Below are 23347 nucleotides of genomic sequence, written 5' to 3'. Positions count from 1 at the left end.
TTTTGTGGGTCAAGCTTTTGTAGGTCAAGCTTTGGAGTTGAAGCTTTGTAGGTGAAGCTTTGGAGTTGAAGCTTTTGTTGGGTACCATGAATTGATTTTTCTTTACACTATCTTGATCAAGATAGTGTGAAGCTTTTGAGAATTTGTAGTTGTCTTCCATTGATGAAGCTTTTGTTGGTGAAGCTTTTGTGTTGAAGCTTTGTTGGTGAAGCTTTGGAGTTGAAGCTTTTTTTTGGGTACCATGAATTGATTTTGCTTCACACTATCTTGATCAAGATAGTGTGAAGCTTTTAAGAATTTGTAGTTGTCCTCCATTGATGAAGCTTTGTTGAATTTGAAAATGTGGGAGAGACAACATATGCAAATTTTTCTTCCACACTGTTGAGCAAGAGATTGTGATGCAAGCCACACCTTGTAGTAGTCGAAGGTTTAAATGAACCATATAAATTGAATTTGCTTCGTACAGTCTTGAATTTGCTTCGAAGGTTTGAGAATTGTAGTTGCCCTCCATTGATGAAGCTTTTGTTGACACCATAAATTAGTTTTGCTTCACACTGTCTTGGTCAAGAGTGTGTAAAGCTTTTGAGAATTGTGGTTGAACTCATTTGATGAAGCTTTTGTTGGCATCATAAATTGGTTTTGCTTCACGCTGTCTTGATCAAGAGTGTGTGAAGCTTTTGAGAATTGTGGTTGCCCTCCATTGATGAAGCTCTTGTTGGCACCATAAATTGGTTTTGCTTCACACTGTCTTGATCAAGAGTGTGTGAAGCTTTTGAGAATTATGGTTGAACTCCTTTGATGAAACTCTTGTTGGCACCATAAATTGGTTTTGCTTCACACTGTCTTGATCAAGAGTGTGTAAAGCTTTTGATAATTGTGGTTGCCCTCCATTGTTGAAGCTCTTGTTGTTGGCACAAATTGGTTTTGCTTCACACTGTCTTGATCAAGAGTGTGTGAAGCTTTTGAGAATTGTGGTTGCCCTCTATTGATGAAGCTCTTGTTGGCTTCATAAATTGGTTTTGCTTCACACTGTCTTGATCAAGAGTGTGTGAAGCTTTTGAGAATTGTGGTTGAACTCCTTTGATGAAGCTCTTGTTGGCACCATAAATTGGTTTTGCTTCACACTATCTTGATCAAGAGTGTGTGAAGCTTTTGAGAATTGTGGTTGCCCTCCATTGATAAAGCTCTTGTTGGCACCATAAATTGGTTTTGCTTTACACTATCTTGATCAAGAATGTGTGAAGCTTTTTACGAGTTGTAGTGTTTGCATTGTTACAGAGGGGAAATGTTTGAAGCAAATGCAAGAGGGCTGAATAGCTTGATCTTCGTATGCCATGCACTGAAGTTGTTGTTGGCTTGCAATAAGACTTTGTTGGTGACTATAACTCTTGTTGGGCATAAGTGCTCCTCTAGTTAAGTTGTCAAGCTTGAGGGTTTTTTATTATTTGTGAATGCTAGGAGTTCACATGTACAAGTTGTACCACTCGTCTTCTAGTAGGTGGAATGAATGGTGAGTTGCTTTCATCATTTGGTTGGTGGTACGAAGGTGAGTTCCGTCTTCCCCTGGTTGGTGGCATGAATGGCAAGTTGCCAAATGATATTAGAGTACGGGTTGTACATTTCATCACCTGGTTGGTGGCATGAAAGAGAGTACAGGTTGTACATTTCATCACCTGGTTGGTGGCATGAAGATGAGTTCCTTCTTCACCTGGTTGGTGTAATGAAAGAGAGTACGGGTTGTACATTTCATCACCTGGTTGGTGGCATGAAGAAGAGTACGGGTTGTACATTTCATCACCTAGTTGGTGGCATAAAGATGAGTTCCTTCTTCACTTGGTTGGTGGCATGAGTAGAAAGTTGCCAAATGATATTAGAGTACGGGTTGTACATTTCATCGCCTGGTTGGTGGCATGAAGGAGAGTACGGGTTGTACATTTCATCACCTGGTTGGTGGCATGAGTGGCAAGTTGCCAAATGCTATTAGAGTACGGGTTGTACATTTCATCACCTATTTGGTGGCATGAAGAAGAGTACGGGTTTTACATTTCATCACCTGGTTGGTGGCATGAAGATGAGTTCCTTCTTCACCTTTCATCACCTGGTTGGTGAGAATAAGGGCAAGGTGTCTAGGCACATTGTAGCAAATGTCAAATGACACAAAATATGTTGAACTCTTTCAAAGCACAGTTGGCTTATGTATGAATGTGTTGGAATGTATAATTGATCGAATATACTGTGAAGCTGTTCATTTATTTGTATAGTCTTGTTGACATATACTTAGACTTTGTTTCATGTTGGAAGCATTCATGTTAAAGCTTTGAACCCGAGTGTTTCATTGCTAGGAATGTAAAAGGATTAGGATCGAGTTGTCTAAATCACCTCTTTATTGAATTTATGCCAAATAATCTTCATTACATAGGATGCCGAACGGCTGAAGCTTAACACTTGTACAATATGAGTTTACTTGTAATAGTACTTCAAGTGATCAGCGTTCCATGGATGGCCAAGGGTCTTGCCATCGGAGCTTCTAAGCTTGTAGGAGCTAAGGCGACTGATGCCAACAACTTCAAACGGTCCATCCCAGTTTAGACTAAGTGTTCCTTCACTTGGGACTCTGTCGCAGAGTAATCTTTTCTTTAATACCCAGTCCCCCACTTTGAAAGAACGAGGTTTGACCCTTGAGTCATAGTAGTTGGAGATGCACTGCTTGTAAGCGACATTCCTCAAGTGAGCCCGGTTTTAGTGTTCCTCGGCTAGATCCAAGTTGAGGGTAAGTTGTTTGTCATTTTCGCTTTGCACGTAGTTCTGGACTTGGAACGTTGCTTGCTCAAGCTCAACTGGGACAACTGCCTCTGTCGAAGATGATGATTGGTAAGCACGATGATGGAGTGTGCTTGGAAGTAAGGGTGAAGTTTTCAAGCAGACATGACCAATGCTAGAGGCAATTTCTCAATGTTCGAGTATCGTGTCTCTGCATCTTGTAAGGCCTTGCTAGTGTAGTAGACATGCCGTTCGACATTACCATTCTTTCGAATGAAAACGGAACTTACTACTGAAGCCGATACCGACAGATAGATAATGAGAGTGTCACCAACCTCAGGTTTGGAGAGCAGAGAGGCTTTACTCATGTAGTCTTTGAGGTTCTTGAATGCCTCAGCACATTCATCAGTCCATGTAATGTACTTCTTACTTCCCTTAAGTGCTTTGAAGAAAGGAGAACATCTGTCTGTGGCCTTAGAGATGAACTTAGTTAAGGCTGCCACCTTGCCAGTGATAGGAGCATATTTATGAAACTTAGTTAGCTTGTTTTCTTGCATTTTCATAGTTTGTTTGTGTTTATTATAGTGTTTTAAGCTATTTTCGTGTGTTTGTAGGTCCATATGACAAAGTTGGCAAGAAAGTGCATTTTGGAGCATTTTTAGGCAGTTTTGGGCACCAAATGGATAACTTTTGAATGGAGCAAGATGGATGGACGAATTTGAAGTTCAAGAGGCTAGGAATGTGTTGAAAAGAGTGAAGAAATAAATCCAAGTCAAGGAAGATAAGAAATCAGCTCAAAAGAAGGAACATTATCCAAAACCTTATCCAACCTTATCTTATCTTATCCTTGCCTAACCTAACCTTATCTTATCCTATCTTATCCAAGTCAATTTGTGACTTAATTCCAACTATTTCTAAGGGATAATTATGCATTTAAACTATATATTTCAAATTCTAGAACCTTTATCCTTCTAGAACCCCTAAATTGGTGCTAAAACATCTTTTCTAGAAGCACCTAAAAATCTGGCCTAGACCCTTTCTAGAAGCCCTAGAACCTGCAATCATTTTCCCTTAGGATTGTGCAATCATTTTCCCTTCAGATTTTGGTGAACCCTAGTCCTTTTCCTTCATGAATTGTGCCAAATACACATTATTTTCCTTCAGAAATTCGTGGGTTTCCCTAGCCCTATAAATACAACCCTTTGTGCAACAATTAAACCACCACCCTCAACCAAAAATCACCTACATCCATCCACCACACCATCCACCACAATCCTCTTGTGCCGCAGCTAAGGAAGGAGAAGAATGAGCCATCTGGAGTGTTTCTAGGTGTATTCTATCTTTGTTTTCAATGTTTAATTCAAGTTATCTTTGTCTAATTGCGAACATGAGGAACTAATTTCTTTATAGTTAGAGGGGAATTCGAAACCATGATTATACTTGCAATATGAATTGATTACTTTCAATTGCGATTTGATAAATTGTGAATGCAATTCGCTTAACTGTTTTACTCAAAACTTATTCTTGTATGTTGATTAAGGTGGCCAACTTAGTTTGCATGCATGAATTTGATGCTAGAATATAAGGGATTTTCACCTAATCGTTATGAACTTATATTCACAAGTAGTGAAGGTTGCCTGTCACGATCGTGTTAAGTGAATTCTTGGCATAAGTTTCATGCAATTCATAGTTACAAGTGCCTCGTCAATGCTTATGATTTTCATAGAACTTAATGATCTTTGCTCGTATCTCTATTATGCAATTCATGTAGGGAACTTGTGGAGAATAATTTGGGTTGTTGTATACAATCATCCAATTCAATGAAATTAGGAAAATCTGAGGGTTAATTAGTGCAATTCATGGTTAATCTGGGGCGTTGAGGTTCATGGTTTATTGAAAAGCAATTGGAGATTGATTTGTATGCAAGTGTGTCATGTGTGGAGAAGGACCTTCTAGCTAGACCATCACCCATCCAATTTCCCAATTTTCGTCCAAAATCTGTTTTAGTCTTTAATTTGTTTGTTTTACTTTATTTTCGTCCAAAACCCAATCCCCATTTACTTTGAAGTGTTAGATTAGTTAAAATCTGTTTTGGTTTGTGTTTTTAAGTGTCTTGAGTCAAGTTAAAACCAATTTTCATCTAAATAATTCCCTAGAGACAGTTTTGAGTCTATTTGGTTGTTTCATGTTGTTTTGAGTCTTTTAAGTTTGTTTGGAGTCTTGTGAGGCTTGTTAAGTGTTTTTAAGTTTATTTTTGTGTTTTTAAGTCAGTTTCAATTAGATTAGCAATCCCTCATAATCCCCGGTCCAGAACGATCCCTACTTATACATATACTACAATTGTCAAAAGAAGGTTTAATTTGTGTGCTTAACTTTTATTGCATCAGCCAGTAAGGCTCTGGATGTCTTTTGAAGTTACCGGTTCCTTCATGTCGAGGATTGCTTTGATCTTCTCGAGATTAGCCTCAATGCCTCGTTGGCTTATCATGAAAACTAAGAATTTGCCAAAGCCTACGCCGAAGGCACATTTGTTGGGGTTCAACCTCATTCGATACCTCTTCAGAATGGTGAAAGGTTCAGATAGGTTAGTAATGTGTTGGTCAGCATGTTTGCTCTTGACTAGCATATCATTAACGTAAACTTCCATGCTCTTCCAAATCTGTTTGGCGAACATTGAATTGACCAGTCTCTGATAAGTCGTTCCTGCATTCTTTAGGCCGAAAGGCATGACTTTATAGCAATATAGTTCTCTGTCAGTAGTGAACGCTGTGTGTTCTTGGTCCGGAGGGTTCATGAGGATTTGGTTGTATCCTGAGTAAGCATCCATAAAGCTCAGAAGTTCATACCTTGCCATAGAGTCTATAAGTTTGTCTATGAGAAGAAGAGGAAAACTATCATTCGGGCATCCTTTGTTTAGGTCGGTGTAATCGATACACATTCTCCACAAGACCTTTTGGAGGATGAGACTTTCCTTAGTCGGATTCTTCTTAACAAGGACAACATTTGCTACTCACGTTGGATAATTGACTTCGCGGACGAAGCCTATGCCTTTGAGTTTTTCAACTTCTGCCTTCATTGCCTCGTACCGTTCAGCGTCATAAGATCTTCGCTTCTGTCTTACTGGCTTGGTCTTGGGGTCAATACTTAAGCGATGACAGATGATATCGGGAGAGATGCCTGGCATGTCCTCGTATGTCCAGGCGAAGACCTCAGTGTTCTCTTGCAAAAAAGAGATCAATGCCAACCGAATGGGTGGTGACAAAGTGGTGCCAATCTTCACCATGCGATCCAAATAATCTTTTGAGATAGAGACCTTCTCTAACTTTTCAGTGGGTTGTGCTTGCTGGGTGAAAAAGTCATCTCGAGGATCGGCGGGTTAGCTTCGTCTGGGCTGGTCTTTATGACTTGGTCATGTATAGAAAGGGTTTCCTTGGGCACAGGCAGGTACTGTTTCTTGACCGAAGTGTTGTAACATGATTGTGCACTAAGTTGATCTCCTATGATGTAAACATTGCCATAGGGGGTTGGAAATTTCATCAACAACATATGTGTAGATACCATGGCCTTGAGATCATTAATACCTGTGCGTCCGAAGATGACATTGTATGCCGTTGGGCAATTAACCACCAGGAAGTTAGTGGTAATGGTAGCTGTGTAAGGGCATGTACCAATGGTGAAAGGTAAGTGTATGCTCCCCAAAGGTTGCACGATATCCCCGGAGAAGCTTATCAGAGGGAAAATCGAGCGATCGAGCAAGTGTTCAGCTACATTAAGTGCCCTGAAAGCTTCAACAAACATGATATTGACCGAAGCCCCCGTGTCTACCTGGATTCGTCGTACTTCAAAGTTGGCTATGTGAGCTTCCACGATCAGTGGGTCGTTGTGAGGGTAGATGATACCTTTTTCTTCCTCAGGGTAGAAACATATTGGATCCCAGTTAGGTTTTGATGCTTACCTCCCCTGATGTCTTCCATGTGAAACACTTGGTGGCCAGACCTTAATGCTCGTTCGCTATTTTTCATGGCCCTGTTGGAAGATTTAGATATGGGTGTGCCACCACTTATGGAATATATCACATTCACCTAGCATTGGTTACGGTTACCCCTTAGAGGGTGAAGGAGGAATTGATCAATTTTTCCTTCACGTGCTAAAGCTTCAATATGATCACGAATGGTGATACACTTCTCGCTATCATGGCTGTTATGCTCGTGGTAGCAGCAAAACGTGCCCGTGTTCTTCGTGGGCTTATAATCCGAGTGCCTTGGCTTTAGCTTCGGTATCAGGTGTGCTATGCTAGGGTTAATGGCCACACATGTGGCGTTCAAAGGTGTGTATGTCTCATACCTTGGGGTAGGGGTTGTCCTGACACGTGATTGACCTACTGTGTTGACTGCCTGATGTCGAGGATTATCATGGCGATACCCTTGGTTATCGCGGTAGTGTCCCTTACTCCTTTTACTAAAATGAGACTGGTGAGGATGAAAATCTTTCCTTTTGCCCTGAGATTGATATGTATGTTGACTTGGCAAAGTATTAAGTAAGGCAGGGGGAGGTACCGCTGCCGTTTGGAAGGTCGAGGTCTTCTCATTTGGTTGGATTTGGCTTCCACTCCCTACTTGCTGATAAGGGGTGGCTGTGGGGGTTTCCCTTGATATATCTTTGCCTCGGCGGAGGCATGGTTGTAAGCCTGTGCCATCACCTCAGAGTAAGTCTTCTAAGTGTTGGCATTGATCATGTACTTGAAGAAACCATCACGTAGGCCTACCGTGAAGGCCTTGAGGGCGGTCTTGTCATCTGCCTCAGCGCAGTGAGAATACTCATGGCTGAAACGACTGGCATACTCTCATAGTGACTCGTCTAGCTTCTGGCGAATAGTGTACAAGTCATCTGTAGAATACCAACGATCGGTCTGGAAGATGTGTGAAGAAATAAACAGTTTCCTCAGTTTCTCAAATGAGTCTACTGTCTCAGGTGGAAGACGGCAATACCAGTTTAGAGCTCCGCCAGAGAAGGTGGAGGGGAAGATAAGACATCGCTATTCGTCGGTGTGCATCTGATATGCCATAGTGGACTCAAAAAGGTTAATGTGTTCAATTGGGTCTTCCCTTCCAGTATAGAGTTGTAAACCAAGCTTTTGTTTGGTCTTTGCTTGAAGAGGGGGTGTCGATGATCCTCCTTATGAGAGGGCCAGGCCTGGGTTGGTTCCAGTCAGGTATCTCGGCTTGACGTTTGGCCTTCAACTTGTTTACTTCCTCAATGAGCCGTAAGACAAGGGGGTCCTAAGTAGAGTCATGTACCACTAGGATTTTCTTTCGTAAGTCTCCATTGCCTCTTGGAAGTAGGAAAGTTTGAGCAAGGGCATGTGATTTTTCCATGGACTCGCCGTACTGACTTCTAGGGTGAATTTGTTGGAATACCTCATAATCCCATGTACCTTCATGTTCATCTGGGACCTGTCTTTCCTTCCCTAGATTAGCAGCTGGCCTGGGTTGTGGGAGGGGACCGAGTCTTTCAGAAACCCTTGGGTCATTGATCTTCGAGCATATGTGGAGGGGATTCTCTCGACGTTGCTTTAGGAAGTCTCGGCAGTCACGATAAACGGCTTTCGATCCTTGCAACCCTTCCGCAAGAAGGTCTTCCTCCACTTCTCCTACTTCGGGTCAAAACAGCTGGGTTGAGAGAAGTCTCATATTGATCAATGTTTTGATGATTAGCTCGTTCCTCATTAGGGATACCCATGTCGAAGGAAGGTGACCTTCCGTGTTAGGGGGCACCCAGATGATGGTTGATATCCATAGGGGCAACGAGCTCGCATGTCTTAGTACGCCTAGTTTTGTGGAACGTCTCAAAGAGCTTCTCATACTGCTCATGGAGGACTTCATTCTTCATTGCTATCTTGTTATTCTGAGCTTCTAGCTCATCGACTTTAGCTTGAAGAGCAACCCTTTTTCCTTTATTTTTTCTTTGCTTCGCACTAGGTGCAAGAGGAGTGTCATTCTGTGTGTTGTAGCTTCCTTCGCTCCCCATGTTGGAGAATGATGCCTAGTCAAAAGAGAGTGTACGAATGGTAGAAACCAGCTTGACAAAGCTGAAGAGAGTGGGAATAAATGTCGTTTCCCACAGACGGCGCCAAATGTTGATGCACAAAACCAGAGGTCTTGGAACAACTAACTCCGACCGTGAATCTGCATGAAATGTAAATAACACAAGATGTATCGTGGTTCACCCCAAGGTTTGGGCTACGTCTACACTAATTGTATTTCTCTAACTGTATGTATGGATTACAAGGGTGAGGAGGAGTCCCCTAGAGAATGAGAGTGTTGTTGTGTTTGTGAGGGTATTGCCCTCTGTTGGGTTTTTCTCCGTCCCCTTTGTGAGGGGGGGAAGAGTCGTCTTTTATAGAACAAAGGGCTCCTCCTTTTACATAATCATATGGGCTGGGTAATGAGGCCCAATGTATCAAAGTCTGAGGACCATTATGTGTGGTACCAACAAACTACATGTCAAGTATGGTTTTGATACTTTGACTTGTCAGCTAGCACCTTCACCTTATGCTAATTGTGAACACTGCAAAAATTTTAGGGAAATACCCCAAAATGGGACAATTTCTTAATCTTGAGAAAGAAATAGAACAAACTGGCCTGCACACCACGTACAAAACCGAAATTACTAAAATACCCACATATAAATGGGTTATTCCTCCCATTTCTGACTCCTCTCTCACTACTCTCTCTCCCTTCCTTTCTCTCTCTTCTCTCACTTTCTCTCTCTCTACTCTCTCCCTTCCTCAGATCTTTGAGCTTCGATTTCGAAAAGATAGAAGTCCAAAGAGAAGTGAGATGAGTGAGCTGGGTTTTGGGTTCACCTCATACCCCTGATTTCGAACAAAGTGATGTGTGAGAGAGAGAGAGGTGAGAAGAGTGAGTTGCCATATTTTTTGTTTTGGCTGAAAATTTCCATTTTTTCCAGCGACTGAAGCTTCGGCAGGCATATTTAGGTAGGGTGTTTAGTTCCAAATTCCTTCATCAATGATTTATGGAATAAATGGGTTGTTTGTAAGATGAATTAATACTTAGAAGTTAATTAGGGTTTGTGTTTCATGTTAGGGCATATGGGTTGTGGATTAAATTTCACGTTTTGACGTGCTACAAGATTGGGATGGAACAATTTCTAGTTCAAGTGTTCACTTGTAGAAATTTGTGTGAAATTTTGTCCGTAATGTGCATATGGTGTGCATGGCTACACCTTAATATAAGAAGCGGGCAAACCTGTTGACACGCCCGACCCTGATATTCTCCAACATACCAATGTAGGCATGTGCTGGCCGACACCCGAAGGTGACGAATTCATAATAGGATGCATGACAACTAAAAACAAATAACCGACATAAATAAAACTTGTAAATTTAATTATAATGAGTGTGCAATTGTGGAACGTGTTCAGAGCATATAACTAATTCGAGACACTAAAAAGGAATAATATAAAATTGAATAAACAAAGGAATGGATCATACACCGAGAGGATTCGAAGATGTCGACAATGAAGTGTCTTGATGCCAGGATTATACGCCTCGATTCTAAGTCCTGAGGTGGCACAAAACAAAACATAAGTGGACCAAGTTGATATATAAGTAATACTAAAACAGTTATTCTTCAACGTAATAACCCCCAAAGTTTAAGAAAACTTAATAGTATAATATGTAATAAGTTTTCCGAAAACCCTAGCATGCCATAAAACTTCATAAAACATATATCATATATAGTGTGCTTAGTAGTGGTATCAGTATCGCCCGAAGGCATATAGAACACTTCATTCGCCCGAAGGCATATAGAACACTTCATTCGCCCGAAGGCATATAGAACTCTTCATTCACTTGAAGACCTTCATTCACTTGAAGGCCTTCATTAGCCCATAGGCCCTTACAGCACCCAACCAAAGCCATATATAGATATCATTTGCCCCGTAGGCATATAGTGACCACTAGATAAGCACAAAAATTATTGAATATAATCTTTCCAAAATATATCTTATAGAGCTCAATAGCTCAAACATCATATCATAAATCATGTTCATAAATATCTCAGTGAAAGTAAATCCAGTTGTTTGGGCCCGAAAAATACTGTTTTGGGCCAAGTTAGATCTTTTCCGGCCCAATGTGGGATAGGCCGAGTTTAGATTCATCCTCGACCCAGAAGTTGTAAACAGGTGTCATTAGAAGATATTCAGCCCATGGGTCGCGCGGTCGAAATGGGCCATATCCTATTGGAAAGTGGAATGTGGACGAATCCTGTTATGAGAGGGAGTCTCGACGGGATCAGGATGCTAAGATTGAATACGATTTGATAATGAGTTGTGTTCAAAGTCCTAGTAGGAATAGGATTGGTCGAGATAAAGTTGGATCATGAGAAGGTGTTCTATTCTAATCGGAGAGCAAATGAGATTCAATACAGGTTGGCTGTTATAAATAGGGAGGGAAGACATCGAAACAAGCACCTTCAATTCAACACACAAAACTGCCCTGAGCAAACTCTCTAAACAACTTTTAGATTTTTTTATTTTCTCTTTTGCCGACACATCTTCAGTTGGCATAAACAGCACTGTGGAGGCAACCGGTGATATCTTCAGTTGGCATAAACAGCACTGTAACCGTAGAATCAGCCGATCTCGCAACATCTTCAGTTGGCATAAACAGCACTACGTCGAGGCCGACTGGTTACCTATCCAAGTCTCGGTCGAGAAGGATTTTTGAATCCTTGTTGGTCGAGGTTATATCATCAGCCTTCTCGGCGAAGTGAGGTGTTACGAGTTATTACATTCGGCACATTGGAAGCCGAATTTGATATTGAACTTCGCTAAGTTAGCAGCCTTGTCTTCAGGCTCTAGAACTCGAAGGCCGAGACAAGTTCTTTCTTCGGCCCAGTCGCAAGATCAAGAAGTCAGCATCGCACCCAACGCGACATCAACATATTTTACTCCTCGGCCGAGCTCAGCCGCCGAGTTGGCACGCCCCGCACACAACCGAAAGACGTAGTTAGCTCATAGATTACTCGGCCTGTGCGCCAAGTAGGTTTGGTAGTTTTTAGGGTCAACATTTTGGCACGCCTAATGGGACCTAGTGCTAAAACTACGAAGTTTATGCCAATTGAGACACGATCGGTTAAAAAGAAAACAACTATGGGAAAATCAACAATCGATTTGCCAATTCAAAACATAGGACAAAATGTATCACATGCATATAATCCCCTTAACGCTATGACACCTGAGTCCACAAGCGCGACTCGCCGAGAAAATTGAGTTGGTCTCGGCGATCAACTTCGCAGTCTAGAAATCCCTAACAAAAACACCTATGTTATCAATAAAGGGATAGTAGAAGACTGTGATGAGGATGGTGGTTAAGGCTCTAATCCACCAACAAGATCGTTTCTTCAAAGACAACTTGACGAACAATCTCGGACGGTTGAACAGACATTTAGTCAAGGAATCGATAAATTGCACGACGTGATACGCAGTACCAGTGAGACGCAAACCGAATTGCTTGAAATACTGGTTAGCAAGGTCTACGACGACATGTCCTTCGATTTTTCCTGGTAATTACCACAAAAAAATAATCTGTTACCAATAGTACAGGCCGAGCCAATCCCTGCTCAGCTCAAGCCAATTGACTTAGAAAAAAGAGGAGGATCGAGTAGCAGGTCAGATAGATCCGACCAGAAAGTGAAAGCAACATCTGACGATATGACCGAGGTCCAGCGGATGATTGATTCGGCCATGAAAAAGAGGCTGAAGTTCCCTAAATTCATCCATCCATATCCAGCTTACGTGGAAATGTTCGAATATCCTAAAGGTTTCAAAATTCCAGATTTTAGCCTTTTCGCTAGAGAATCGTCTTTATCATCATTAGAACATGTGGCTCGTTTCACCACGCAATGCGGAGATGTTAACAGTGATTTTCACAAGTTGCGACTGTTCAATTTTTCATTGACAGGCTCAGCATTTGCCTGGTATATCAATCTCCCACCTAATTCCAACCAAAGCTGGGAGGAGTTGGTCGAGAAATTTCACGAGCAATTATATCGGCTAGGGATGGAAATGTCAGTTTCTTCATTGGCGAGGATGGCTCAAGCATTTGATGAGTCACCAATGGATTATCTTACCAGATTTAAATCGGCTAGGAATTGGTGCCGAGTACCTTTCCCCGAAGTTGAGTTTGTTAGACTTGCTTTGAACGGACTCGATGTAGATTACAAAAAGAAATTCTTGGGGGTAAACTTTCGGGATATGTATGAATTAGCCTAGCATGTCGAGCAATATGATTATTTGCTCCGAGAAGAGAAAATATCGAAATCCACGTCCCGAGGGATAATTTACAAAAATCCCATGGTCAGTTATGCATCGACCGAAGACGAAGAGTCTCAATACGTCAGCGTGGACGCGGCCGAGATAGTAATAGATAAACCATACGTTTGCAAGGCATTGACTCAAATTAATCCCAATGAGGTCAAAACTCGCTTGGCCACTGAAGAAACAGCGAAGATATCAAAAGTTTATACCTTTGATATCACCAATGCCGAAGTAATTTTTGATCAATTGCTATCAGCAAAGATCATCAAACTTCAACCAGGGCATAACATTCCCAAGGCCGAAGAACTTAAAGGAAAGACATATTGCAAATATCATAATTTGACCAAGCATGCCACAAACAATTGTGTCATATTTCGTGATGATATCCAGAGCTGGATTAACAAAGGCAAGTTAAAGTTTCTTGACAAATGCATGACAGTTGATACGGATCCAATCCCTTCAGCAACAGTTGGCATGGTAGACTCCCGTTTGCCCAAGAGCAAAAGGAAGGAGAAGGTCGAGTGTGCCCCAGTACAACACATCCTAAAGCAAAGCTTCCAGCCTCGACTCAAGATCGACCTATTTTCCAACGCGCCACCTACCGAGCTCTCAAGACCGATCATAGTTAAATCCATGTCAAACTACAGCGAAGAAGAAAATGGCGGGCCAATAGTACAACACATCCTAAAGAAAGGTTCCCAACCTCGACTCAAGATCAACCTTGTTGGTGCACAAAACCGGAGGAGTCTTGGAACAACGTAAATTCTACCATGAATCTCCAACAAAGTAAATAACACAAGATATATTGTGGTTCACCCCAATGTTTGGGCTACGTCCACACTGATATTGCATTTCTCTGAGAGGATTGTGAGGGAGAGAGCCTCTGTATGTGAGGATGAGCATCTCTGAATGTGAGAGTAAGGCTCTAGGGATCTCAGGCCTAAGAATTGGCCTCTCTTAATGAGGAGACTAAGGGGTCCTTTTATAGACTAAGGGTTCCTCACTTATTACATATTTTCCCCTTTATTTATTACATAATTACATTTGAGTCATCCGAGTATTTATACGAGATCTAAATACGGATGCCCTAAGTATGGTACAAACAATAGTCCCCCAAGTCTTCAGTCAAGAGAGTCTTTTGGCTAGAAACTTGAAATCCAGTTCATGTGTGGGCCGAAGTAACTAGATGTTGTCTTGAACTGATGCTCGATATGAAACGGTGCTTAATCTGAAATGATGCTCAACTAGAAGTAGCACATGTTGCGAGGTTGCTCGGTTTGTGGCTTATGTTGCATTGGTTGGCTCGGCTTGTGGCATTGAAGGTAAGGGAGTCCCTTTTACAGAATAAGGGCTCGCTTCTCAATACATAAGTGATGGGCTAAGAGTTGATGCTCGCGGCGAGGCGGTTGCTCAACAGGCGGCGATGCTCTCTAATGATGGTGAGGAAATCCCTTTTATAGAATAAGGGCTCGTTCCTCAATACATAAGTGATGGGCTAGAGTTGATGCTCGCGGTGAAGCGATTGCTCAGCAGGTGGCGATGCTTTCTAATGATGGTGAGGGAGTCCTTTTTATAGAATAAGGGCTCACTCCTCAATACATAAGTGATGGGCTAGAGTTGATGCTCGCGACGAGGCGGTTGCTCAGCAGGCGGCGATGCCCTCTAATGAAGGTGAGGGAGTCCCTTTTATAGAATAAGGGCTCGCTCCTCGATACATAAGTGATGGGCTAGAGTTAATGCTCTCGGTGAGGCGGTTGCTCAGTAGGCGGCGATGCTCTCTAATAATGGTGAGGGAGTCCCTTTTATAAAATAAGGGTTCGCTCCTTAATACATAAGTGATGGGCTAGAATGATGTTTGCGGCGAGGCGGTTGCTCAGCTGGCGGCGATGCTCTCTAATGAAGGTGAGGGAGTCCCTTTTATAAAATAAGGGTTCGCTTCTCAGTACATGAATAATGGGTGCTCTCTAATGAAAGTGAGGGAGTCCCTTTTATAAAATAAGGGTTCGCTCCTCAGTACATAAGTGATGGGCAAAGTCCCCCAAGTATTTTTCATGAGACCCAGTTGAGGCCCAATATATGGTACATAATGTAGTCCCCCAAGTCATCAGTCAAGAAAGTCTTTTGGCTGGAGACTTGAAAATTCAATCCATGTATAGGCCGAAGTGGCGGTTGTTCAGAGGCGGTATTTGTATACCCTGCACTAAAGCTTTGTAAGTGAAGCTTTGCAAGTGAAGTTTTGAAGCTGGAGCTTTTGTAAATGAAGCTTTTGAAGCTGGAGCTCTGTAAATGAAGCTTTCAAAGCTGATTGACATAAGTGATGCTCATGAATGTTTGATTGACATGAGTGATGCTCATGGATGTTAACATGAGCGATACTCATGAATGTTGACATGAGTGATGCTCATGAATGTTGACATGAGTGATGCTCATGAATGTTGACATGAATGATGGTCATGAATGTTGACATAAATGATGGTCATGAATGTATGTATGATTGACATGAGTGATGCTCATGAATGTTTATGTATGATTGACATAAGTGATGCTCATGTATAATTTTAGAGTACTGGACGTACTTTTGATCACCTGGTTAGTGATAATAGCGACAGGCTGCCAAATAATTTTTAGAGTACAGGGCGTACTTTTGATCACCTGATTGGTGATAATAGCGGCGGGCTGCCAAATAATTTTTTATAGTACTCGGCGTACTTTTGATCACCTGGTTGATGATAATAGCGGCAAGGTGCCGAATAAATTTGGAAGTACTGGGCGTACTTTTGATCACCTGATTTGTGATAATAGCGGCAGGGTGCCGAATAAATTTAGAGCCATAAGGCCTGGCTCTTTTGGGCATATGGGCCTTCGCCCTCCACATAACATTGCAGCCCATTATTTTGGGCTTGCCTTTTTTTTTATTTTTATTATTATTACCCTATGATGGGGTTTATACAGATGTCTCCGAAAGATAAGAAAAATAAATCACACCATTCAAAAACAAGAAAAGTAAATTACATCATTCTGGTGGGGTGTTTATTCCTTGCTTTTGCAGTGTGATGTTTATTCCTTGCTTTTGCTTTCTGCTTTGCAGGCTTTTTCTACTTTGCTTTCGCTTTTGTTTCCCATTGCGCCTTTCTCTTTTGCTTTTATGCCGCAGCTCACTTGATTACTTTTGCTTTTCCTCCGCACCTTTGTTGCTTTTTCCTTGCTTGAACTGACGAATATGACTCATTGGTGACAGCTTACACATCTCTCTTTTGCTTTTGTCCTTCTTTTTTAAATTATTCTGTTGCCGCTCCTCTTGCTGCTGAATCCCACCAGAGAACGACTTTTGGCTTGTTTGAAAACGACCACTGCATCCCTGAAGCCAGGTCATCGTAGAGCATCTTGGCTAACAGGCCGCCATTGTTTATCATTTTCACGGAAGAAGACAAGGGTTTTATGATAGACTGGTGCTCCTGCAACCAACAACTATCTCTCTCTGCAAATACAGAACACTTGGTTTAGTAACCTGTTGCAATGCGGCAGCACAGGTAAAAATGGACTCAGCTTGTGAAGCTTCCCAAGCAGCTCAGATAGATATTTTTCTTTCTCGGCGGCAACGAGAGCAGCGGAGGAGGAGGTGGAGCAAAGGCCAGAGAGGTGAGGGGAGTGAAGTGCCGATGGTGACGACGAGTACACCATGTACCTTCCACCGCCCGATGATGACGTCATTTCCATAGCGACTCTCAGATGTCCGATCGTCTTCTCCTTCTTCTGGTCGTCTGAGGGATCTCTCTTTGTGTGTAGGTCAGAGGCTGGCTGGCGGGACGATCGTTACTGGGCACTTCAGGTTCAAACTCCATGGGCAAACCCAAGAACCCATTGAACCTATCAAATGTGACATGTGCAGCGTGTCACACATTGGTTGGCCATTGCAGACAGGAACTGAGCAGATTGGGTTGGGCTTGAGTAACTAACACGCCCAACTAGCGCCTAGCGGATTTTAGAACATTGACTAAAACAAAAAAGAACAAGGGCATTTTAGTAATCATATTGATTTTTATTTCGATTTAAGTGAATTAATAAACAACTTATATAAACTCAATTTTATTTCTACTCCAATTTTAGAACATTTAAGTAAACAGCTTCAGCATGAATCTGATTCTTACTCTTCCTTTATTTAATTCTTCGTCAATCCAATTCTTATTATTTTTTAGGTAAACATGCCACAAATCTTCAAGTTCACAGACGCAGTGAAGTGTCTCGAGCTCTTCATCTCCACGACAAGACGTAGTAGGACTCGCTTTCAAATTTCCAAATTTTCGCTCCCTTTGCTTTCCTTTTTTCTCACATTTTTATTGTATTTATTTGCTTATAAAAAAGTCACATGAAATCAGTGGCGGAGCCAAGATCTTACATCACGGGGGGACTTTCACAAATATGAAACTTTATTTTTTAATGCCTAAAATACGAGATAGATTGGTTGTATTTCGATTTATTTATCTCAACTCAAAAAAATATCATACCGCATCAACCATTAGGTTAATATGCAAGATAGGAGTAGATTACCCATACCGCATCAACCATATAGTCACATAATCCAACTAATATTTAAGAGCATATGGACTAGAAGTTCAAGCCAACAAAGAAAAATATCAGCCAACATTCTTAGAGTAAGTGATAAATCCTGACAATTAGATTCAATTACCGCGGTCAAAAACTTCGACCTAAATTAATCTCCTCTGCCCAAAGATGAACGTGAAGTAATTAACAAGTTGAAGAAGCTACATCATTATAACTAGAATAAGAGAATCCCAAATTCATGAATTTCAAGATTGCAACTAAATTTACCAGAAATAAAAGGAGGTTATGCTATATCTTATACATAAAAAAGGAAAAAAAATTGCAGGATAGGCCCATGACTGCCCTTGTCCTTTAGTGGCTCTGCCACGGCATGAAATATTAATTTTGCTTAATTGTGACTTTTTAAACAAAATAGATTAAACAATAGAAAATTTAGAGAAAAGAGAAATCCTATTCCGAACAAGGTTGACACTGACTCATCTCATCAAAGCCATGAATATTCGGAAGAGATTTTCTTCGGATCTCTCCTACCAAAGTTCATAAATTAATTAATTCGAATTTTTGAAATTTAATCTAACGGTTACAAATAGAGGGCTCATTTAAAAGTTATAATAATTTTAGCCGTTTGATCAAATTTTAAGAATCCGGACTAATTGATTGTTGAGCTTTGGTGGAAGAGATCTAGAGTCTTGAATATTCTATGCCGACATGAACATACATTTTTCCCTTGCACACACCGCCACGTTTCTCAGTAGTCAACGTGTTGACAGGGCACCGAAGTCACTATTCACGTACGTGTAACAAGTAAGAACCCCACTGTGACATGCATGACTGTTCATTTGCCTACATAAACTGATCCAAACTTTTAACTCCATAATCCATCAAATCCGATCAAATTACATTCAAAATTTTCAAATAAAAAGAAACGGTTTCATTGTGTTTATTGAAAAATAGCACATTACCATAACCAGTTCGGGCCACCACCGACCAATGCCCACAGAAACCCGACCCAGGCAACCGACGAGTACGGCACCCCAATGGGTCCCCGAGTGGACAAGTACGGAAACCCTCTTGGTCATCACAGTGCTAATTAGATCTGGCATTTTTCATCTGACTCGTTAACCCGACTTGACTTGATCCGTTAAAATTAGTATTCGGGTGAGTGATAAACGGGTTCGGTGGTTAACGAGTCAACCTGTTAATCATCCGTTAAATAACGGATCATTTTGGGTGAATTCGTAAAACCCGTTAACACCCGTTAGTTGTGCTCCTTCCCTTCTGTTCTGGTTATCTCCCTATCTTCTTCCCCAAAAAATTTTACTGAACTCCACTACTCTCTCTCTGGTAAGCTCCGATTCCCTTCCACCTCTTCTTTGAATCAGTCACACCTGCTAGCCAATGGAACCACCTCGGCCATAGGAGTTGACAAGGGCGTTTGGATTGGAGACATTCTGCCGATAGGACACGTAGGGTTCAACCGCAGCCATGGATCAACGCACTTGAGGTGGAAGAGGTGTCTACAATCTGAATTCTTGATGTTCTTGCCTTCTTGGTTGCTCCAATGACTTCCAGGCCAAGAGGATCCGAGTTCTTGAGCTTTCCTGCAGGCAATTTCCTAATTCCTTTCTTCTTATTCCTTTTTTTTTAATTTTTAAGTGTTTTTAAACGTTATAATTCTTAATTATTGGTTGAATTAAGAGCAGCAGGAGGCAGAGGAGTCTTTTTGCAGATTGGATGAACTATTAAAAAAAAATTGTTAACGGGTGTAACGGATGATCCGTTTGCTTAATTGGTTAAGTTCGGATGATCCGTTAACTTAATGGGTTGGATTTGGATGATCCGTTAACTTAATGGGTTGGATTTGGATGACCCGTTAAATTAATGGGTCAGATTGAACCCAACTCAAACCCAATAAATCCGATCCGTTTACAGGTCTAGTGCTAATACTAGCATCACTCCTTCCATCGCCAGAGAATACAGTGCTCAAGACACGGTTGGTCACGATTATGGCAGGAAAGAGCACCATGGTGCCACTGGCATGCTTCATCGCTCTTGCAGCTCAAGCTCGAGCTCTGTAAGTAGTCTCTTTTCCCCATATAAAAATGCGACACTAATTTTACATAAGATTTTGTTATTTGTACCATTATTTTGTTGTCTAAAAAGATAACAACCTAGCCAAAAGGGTTAGACTTAATTGGCCACATTATTTTCACACAAGGGAACGTGTGTGTGAAATCCTAATACAATTATTGTTTATTTGTATCATCTCAAATTAGTATATTTTTAGGGAGGTGGTATTCCTAATATTTCAAGAGACAAAAAAAATTTACCTTGAAACTGTTTAACTTATATTTTCTCCTGGAATTTATATATGTTGGGTATGTAATTATTGTGGTGCAGTCATCTGAGGATGATGGGCTTGGTGGGAGGAGGAAGAAGGGGCTGAAACAGAAGATAAAGGAGAAGCTCCCAGGTTCAACCACAACTGACACAACATACGACACCACCTACCCCGGAAGGCACTACCAGGAGAAGGGAATGAAGGACAAGAACAAGGACAAGCTGCTGGAGGGCCACAAGGATGACCCCTACTACTCAACACCACATACCACTTCGACCACCAGTACTTACGGCGTCACCACTTACATGGAGGAGCACCACGAAAAGAAGGGGATTATGGACAAGATCAATGAGAAGCTTCCTAGCGGACAGCACTAGCGATTATAATATTATTCCTGTAATATAAGTCAATTATAGTATAATGTAGTGGTTTAGCGTTGTTAATCATGTAATAAGCTATAGTAGTGCCTAATATCAGAGTGTGCAAGGAATAAGACTACAAAATAATAAGAATATTATTAAACAAACTGAGAATGCCGAAACGGCTACAAAATTTCAAGAGGCTACATCGTGACTAACATATTCACGACCGAACAACAAGCACGCTATTTATAATAAGCTAAACCTGACTCTAATGCTAACAGGCTAAGCTTAAGAAACCAAACATTAAAGTAAACATAAATGCTAATAGTTTTCAACATCCTCGTCAAACTCATGGCGGTATACGACATGGGTTTGCAAACAAGCAGATGCGGACGAGCTCTGTTAGATGGACTGGTAAGTGTGGATGCAAATTTCTTCCTTCTTGATCTTGGACAAAATTGCACCTACAAAACAATTAACACCTTAGGTCAAGGCTAAGAGCCTCACGTGCCCACGATGAATGGGGGGGCTTTGGCCGAAGAACCTTCGATGCCAAAGTTAGAATTTAGAGAGAAAAAAGTGTTTGGGAATTCTATAGGATTTTAGCAAGAGTGTTGGATTGGTCTTTTGGTGAAAATGGGAGCCTATTTGTAGGGATAGGGTGTAACTTATGGTTTAATGTGTGATTTAATGGATTAGGAAATTAGTCCATTAATTGGTTAATCAACACATTTTGGTATAAATATTTTGGGGGTTATGTGATTTATGTGGAATATTTTGTAAGTTATGGAATGATTACCTTGTGAAAAATATAGGATTAGGATGGATGAAATAATTTTGAATTTGTTACCTATTTTGGGCACTTCTGTTTTGATTGACGGATGAGGGTCCGTTGCTAGCGTGTAGGAATCCCGGTATGCCTTAAAGGTATTTTTGTCCTTTTTACCCAAAAATTCACGTGTCGTCTTGTGATTATTTTTTGCTCCACAAATGCCCCCACACCTGTTGGGCTGCTCGTAGGAAAGGGCAGCAGGTGTAGAGATCTTCTTGCTTTATGAAACATAGGACTGCTTCCTTTTTTTTATGTAGATTCCCTCTTTAATAGGAAATTAGATCCTTCTAGGAAAGGGAAATAAATTTCTCTCAAAGTCTATTTAAGTCCACCTTAAGTGGGTTATTAAATCAACTTTGGAGAGTGATTTACTCTACCCTACAAGAGAGAGAGAGCTTAGAGGATATTTGTTCCCCTTCCTCTAGCAATCTTCTACATCTTGCCCGTGCCGCACCGATGTAAGAAAAAATAAAATTTTATTTTCTTCTTCTTGGATAGTGTTGTCGTGGAGCAGCAATCAGGGTGGTGCACGTCGACTATCAAGGGCCAGGAGTCAACTTGGTATGGGCCAAGGAGGTGTTGTGGCAGGGACCACTGCTTTAGGTTGCTCAACTTGGCTACAGCCATGGGCAGCTTGTACGATTAGGACCTCAGATTAAAGCGCTGAAATGTGGTGCTAGGTGAGCCGCATGGCTTATGTCATTTGGGCTCTTGGACCTAACACGGGCCAGGCCGACAATTGAGAGAAATGAGGAGGTGGCGGGCCTTACGAGCTGCTAGAATGTTGGGTATACAGGCCTCCTGCCTGCTGGAATGATAGGTTGAGCTCCCCTACTGAGTACCGTGAATGGCGTTGGCTGCTTAGTTCTTTTTGCTGGGAGAAAAGTGGACTGCTCTCGAAAGATGAGGTAAAGAAGATCAAGGCGGATGCATTGGCTCGTCTGATCGCTGTTGTGGAGCTAACTATGAATGAAGGTGGAAATAAGATATCTTCCCCGCCTGCTCAAGGGATGCCGGTTAAGAAAAACTGAAGACTTCCTCCGCTGCTCATGAGGGTCTGCCTGCTGCTGAGATGCTTATGATTGACATAACTTCTTCCAATGGGAAGAAAAAAATGAGGCTGCTAGATCTGTGCCTATGGCGCCTGCCATGTCAAGAATGGCTAGTATGATTGCTGATAGGATTGCTCAGCGTAAAGGTCCTGTCATGTCCCCAATGCCGAAGTCTGTACCAAGATGTCTGTTGAGAGCTAAGTTCGGTTCACCTTTGGAGAGGCTTGCTACTATGAATAGCAATAAGGTGGACTCTATTGCTAAAGTGGCGCCAAGGCCCACTCCCTTTACTGCTGAAACTGATTCGCCTGCTAGGAAAGATAAGACTGTTCGCGTGGGCAGCTATGAGAAATCCACTAAGCTTGCTTCTGAAGAGGCTGCTGAGATCTGTATGCTTTTGAAACTAAATCTGCTTGAAGACATAGAGCTTATGCCAAGTTTGTTGATGGCGGTAGAAAGGTTGTTTGCCCAAGTTCCTTTGCGAAGCACACGACCCAATATAGAAGGACTGCTCTGTTTGCTATGATGCATATATAGCAAGGCTGCCAAGGAGGTGGCGAAGACTATGGCAGCTGAAGCTTATTCCTCAGCCGAAGAGATCAAGAGGTTGGATCATGAGCTTGTTACTTTGAAGGGTCTAATATTTCTGCCTCCACTTCTCTGCAGTTTGAAACCGCTCACCACGAGATCGTTAACTTGAAGACTAAGCTTGACGCGATCCAAGTTAAGTATGAAAGTGCAGAGAAGGAGATTGGATATTACATACCTCATATTCAAGATCCTGAGTTTGCAATTTATGAGCTTTGTTTCACTGCTTATGCAAATGATGAAGAGTTGATTGTTGCTTATAATCAAGTGATCCACTTCAAGAGAATCGTCGATAAGCTTAAACCCTAAATGTTGGAACTTCAAGGTGTACTGAAGATCAACGAAAGTTTGAAAAAGGAAGTGGATGAGCTTCTCTATTTCTCCGGAAGACTTGCTTGCTTTTACTTTTGAGGCTTGCATTGGGGAAGTAGTTGGAGAAGTTAGTGCCCAGGCTGGGGCAGCCGGGGGTAAAGCGCATGATAATGCCGCTGCTAAGAAAGTCGCAGCT

At 41.6% G+C, this 23347-nt stretch overlaps 1 protein-coding gene across 1 annotated transcript; it reads left to right on the top strand.

Moving 5' to 3' along the window:
* Positions 1-19579: 19579 nt before the first annotated feature.
* On the top strand, positions 19580-20430 carry LOC126602789 (dehydrin Xero 1-like; the record flags this gene model as incomplete). The annotated part of the gene is made up of 2 exons (XM_050269658.1): positions 19580-19738; positions 20065-20430. Coding segments are annotated over 2 exons (477 nt in total), but the record flags the coding sequence as incomplete, so codon positions are not given.
* Positions 20431-23347: the final 2917 nt, after the last annotated feature.

The sequence above is a fragment of the Malus sylvestris genome, chromosome 15 (assembly GCF_916048215.2).
Source record: "Malus sylvestris chromosome 15, drMalSylv7.2, whole genome shotgun sequence".
Taxonomy (NCBI): Eukaryota; Viridiplantae; Streptophyta; class Magnoliopsida; order Rosales; family Rosaceae; genus Malus; species Malus sylvestris.
The sequence above is the reverse complement of the archived record's forward strand: the minus strand, read 5'-3'. Positions and strand labels throughout refer to the sequence as shown.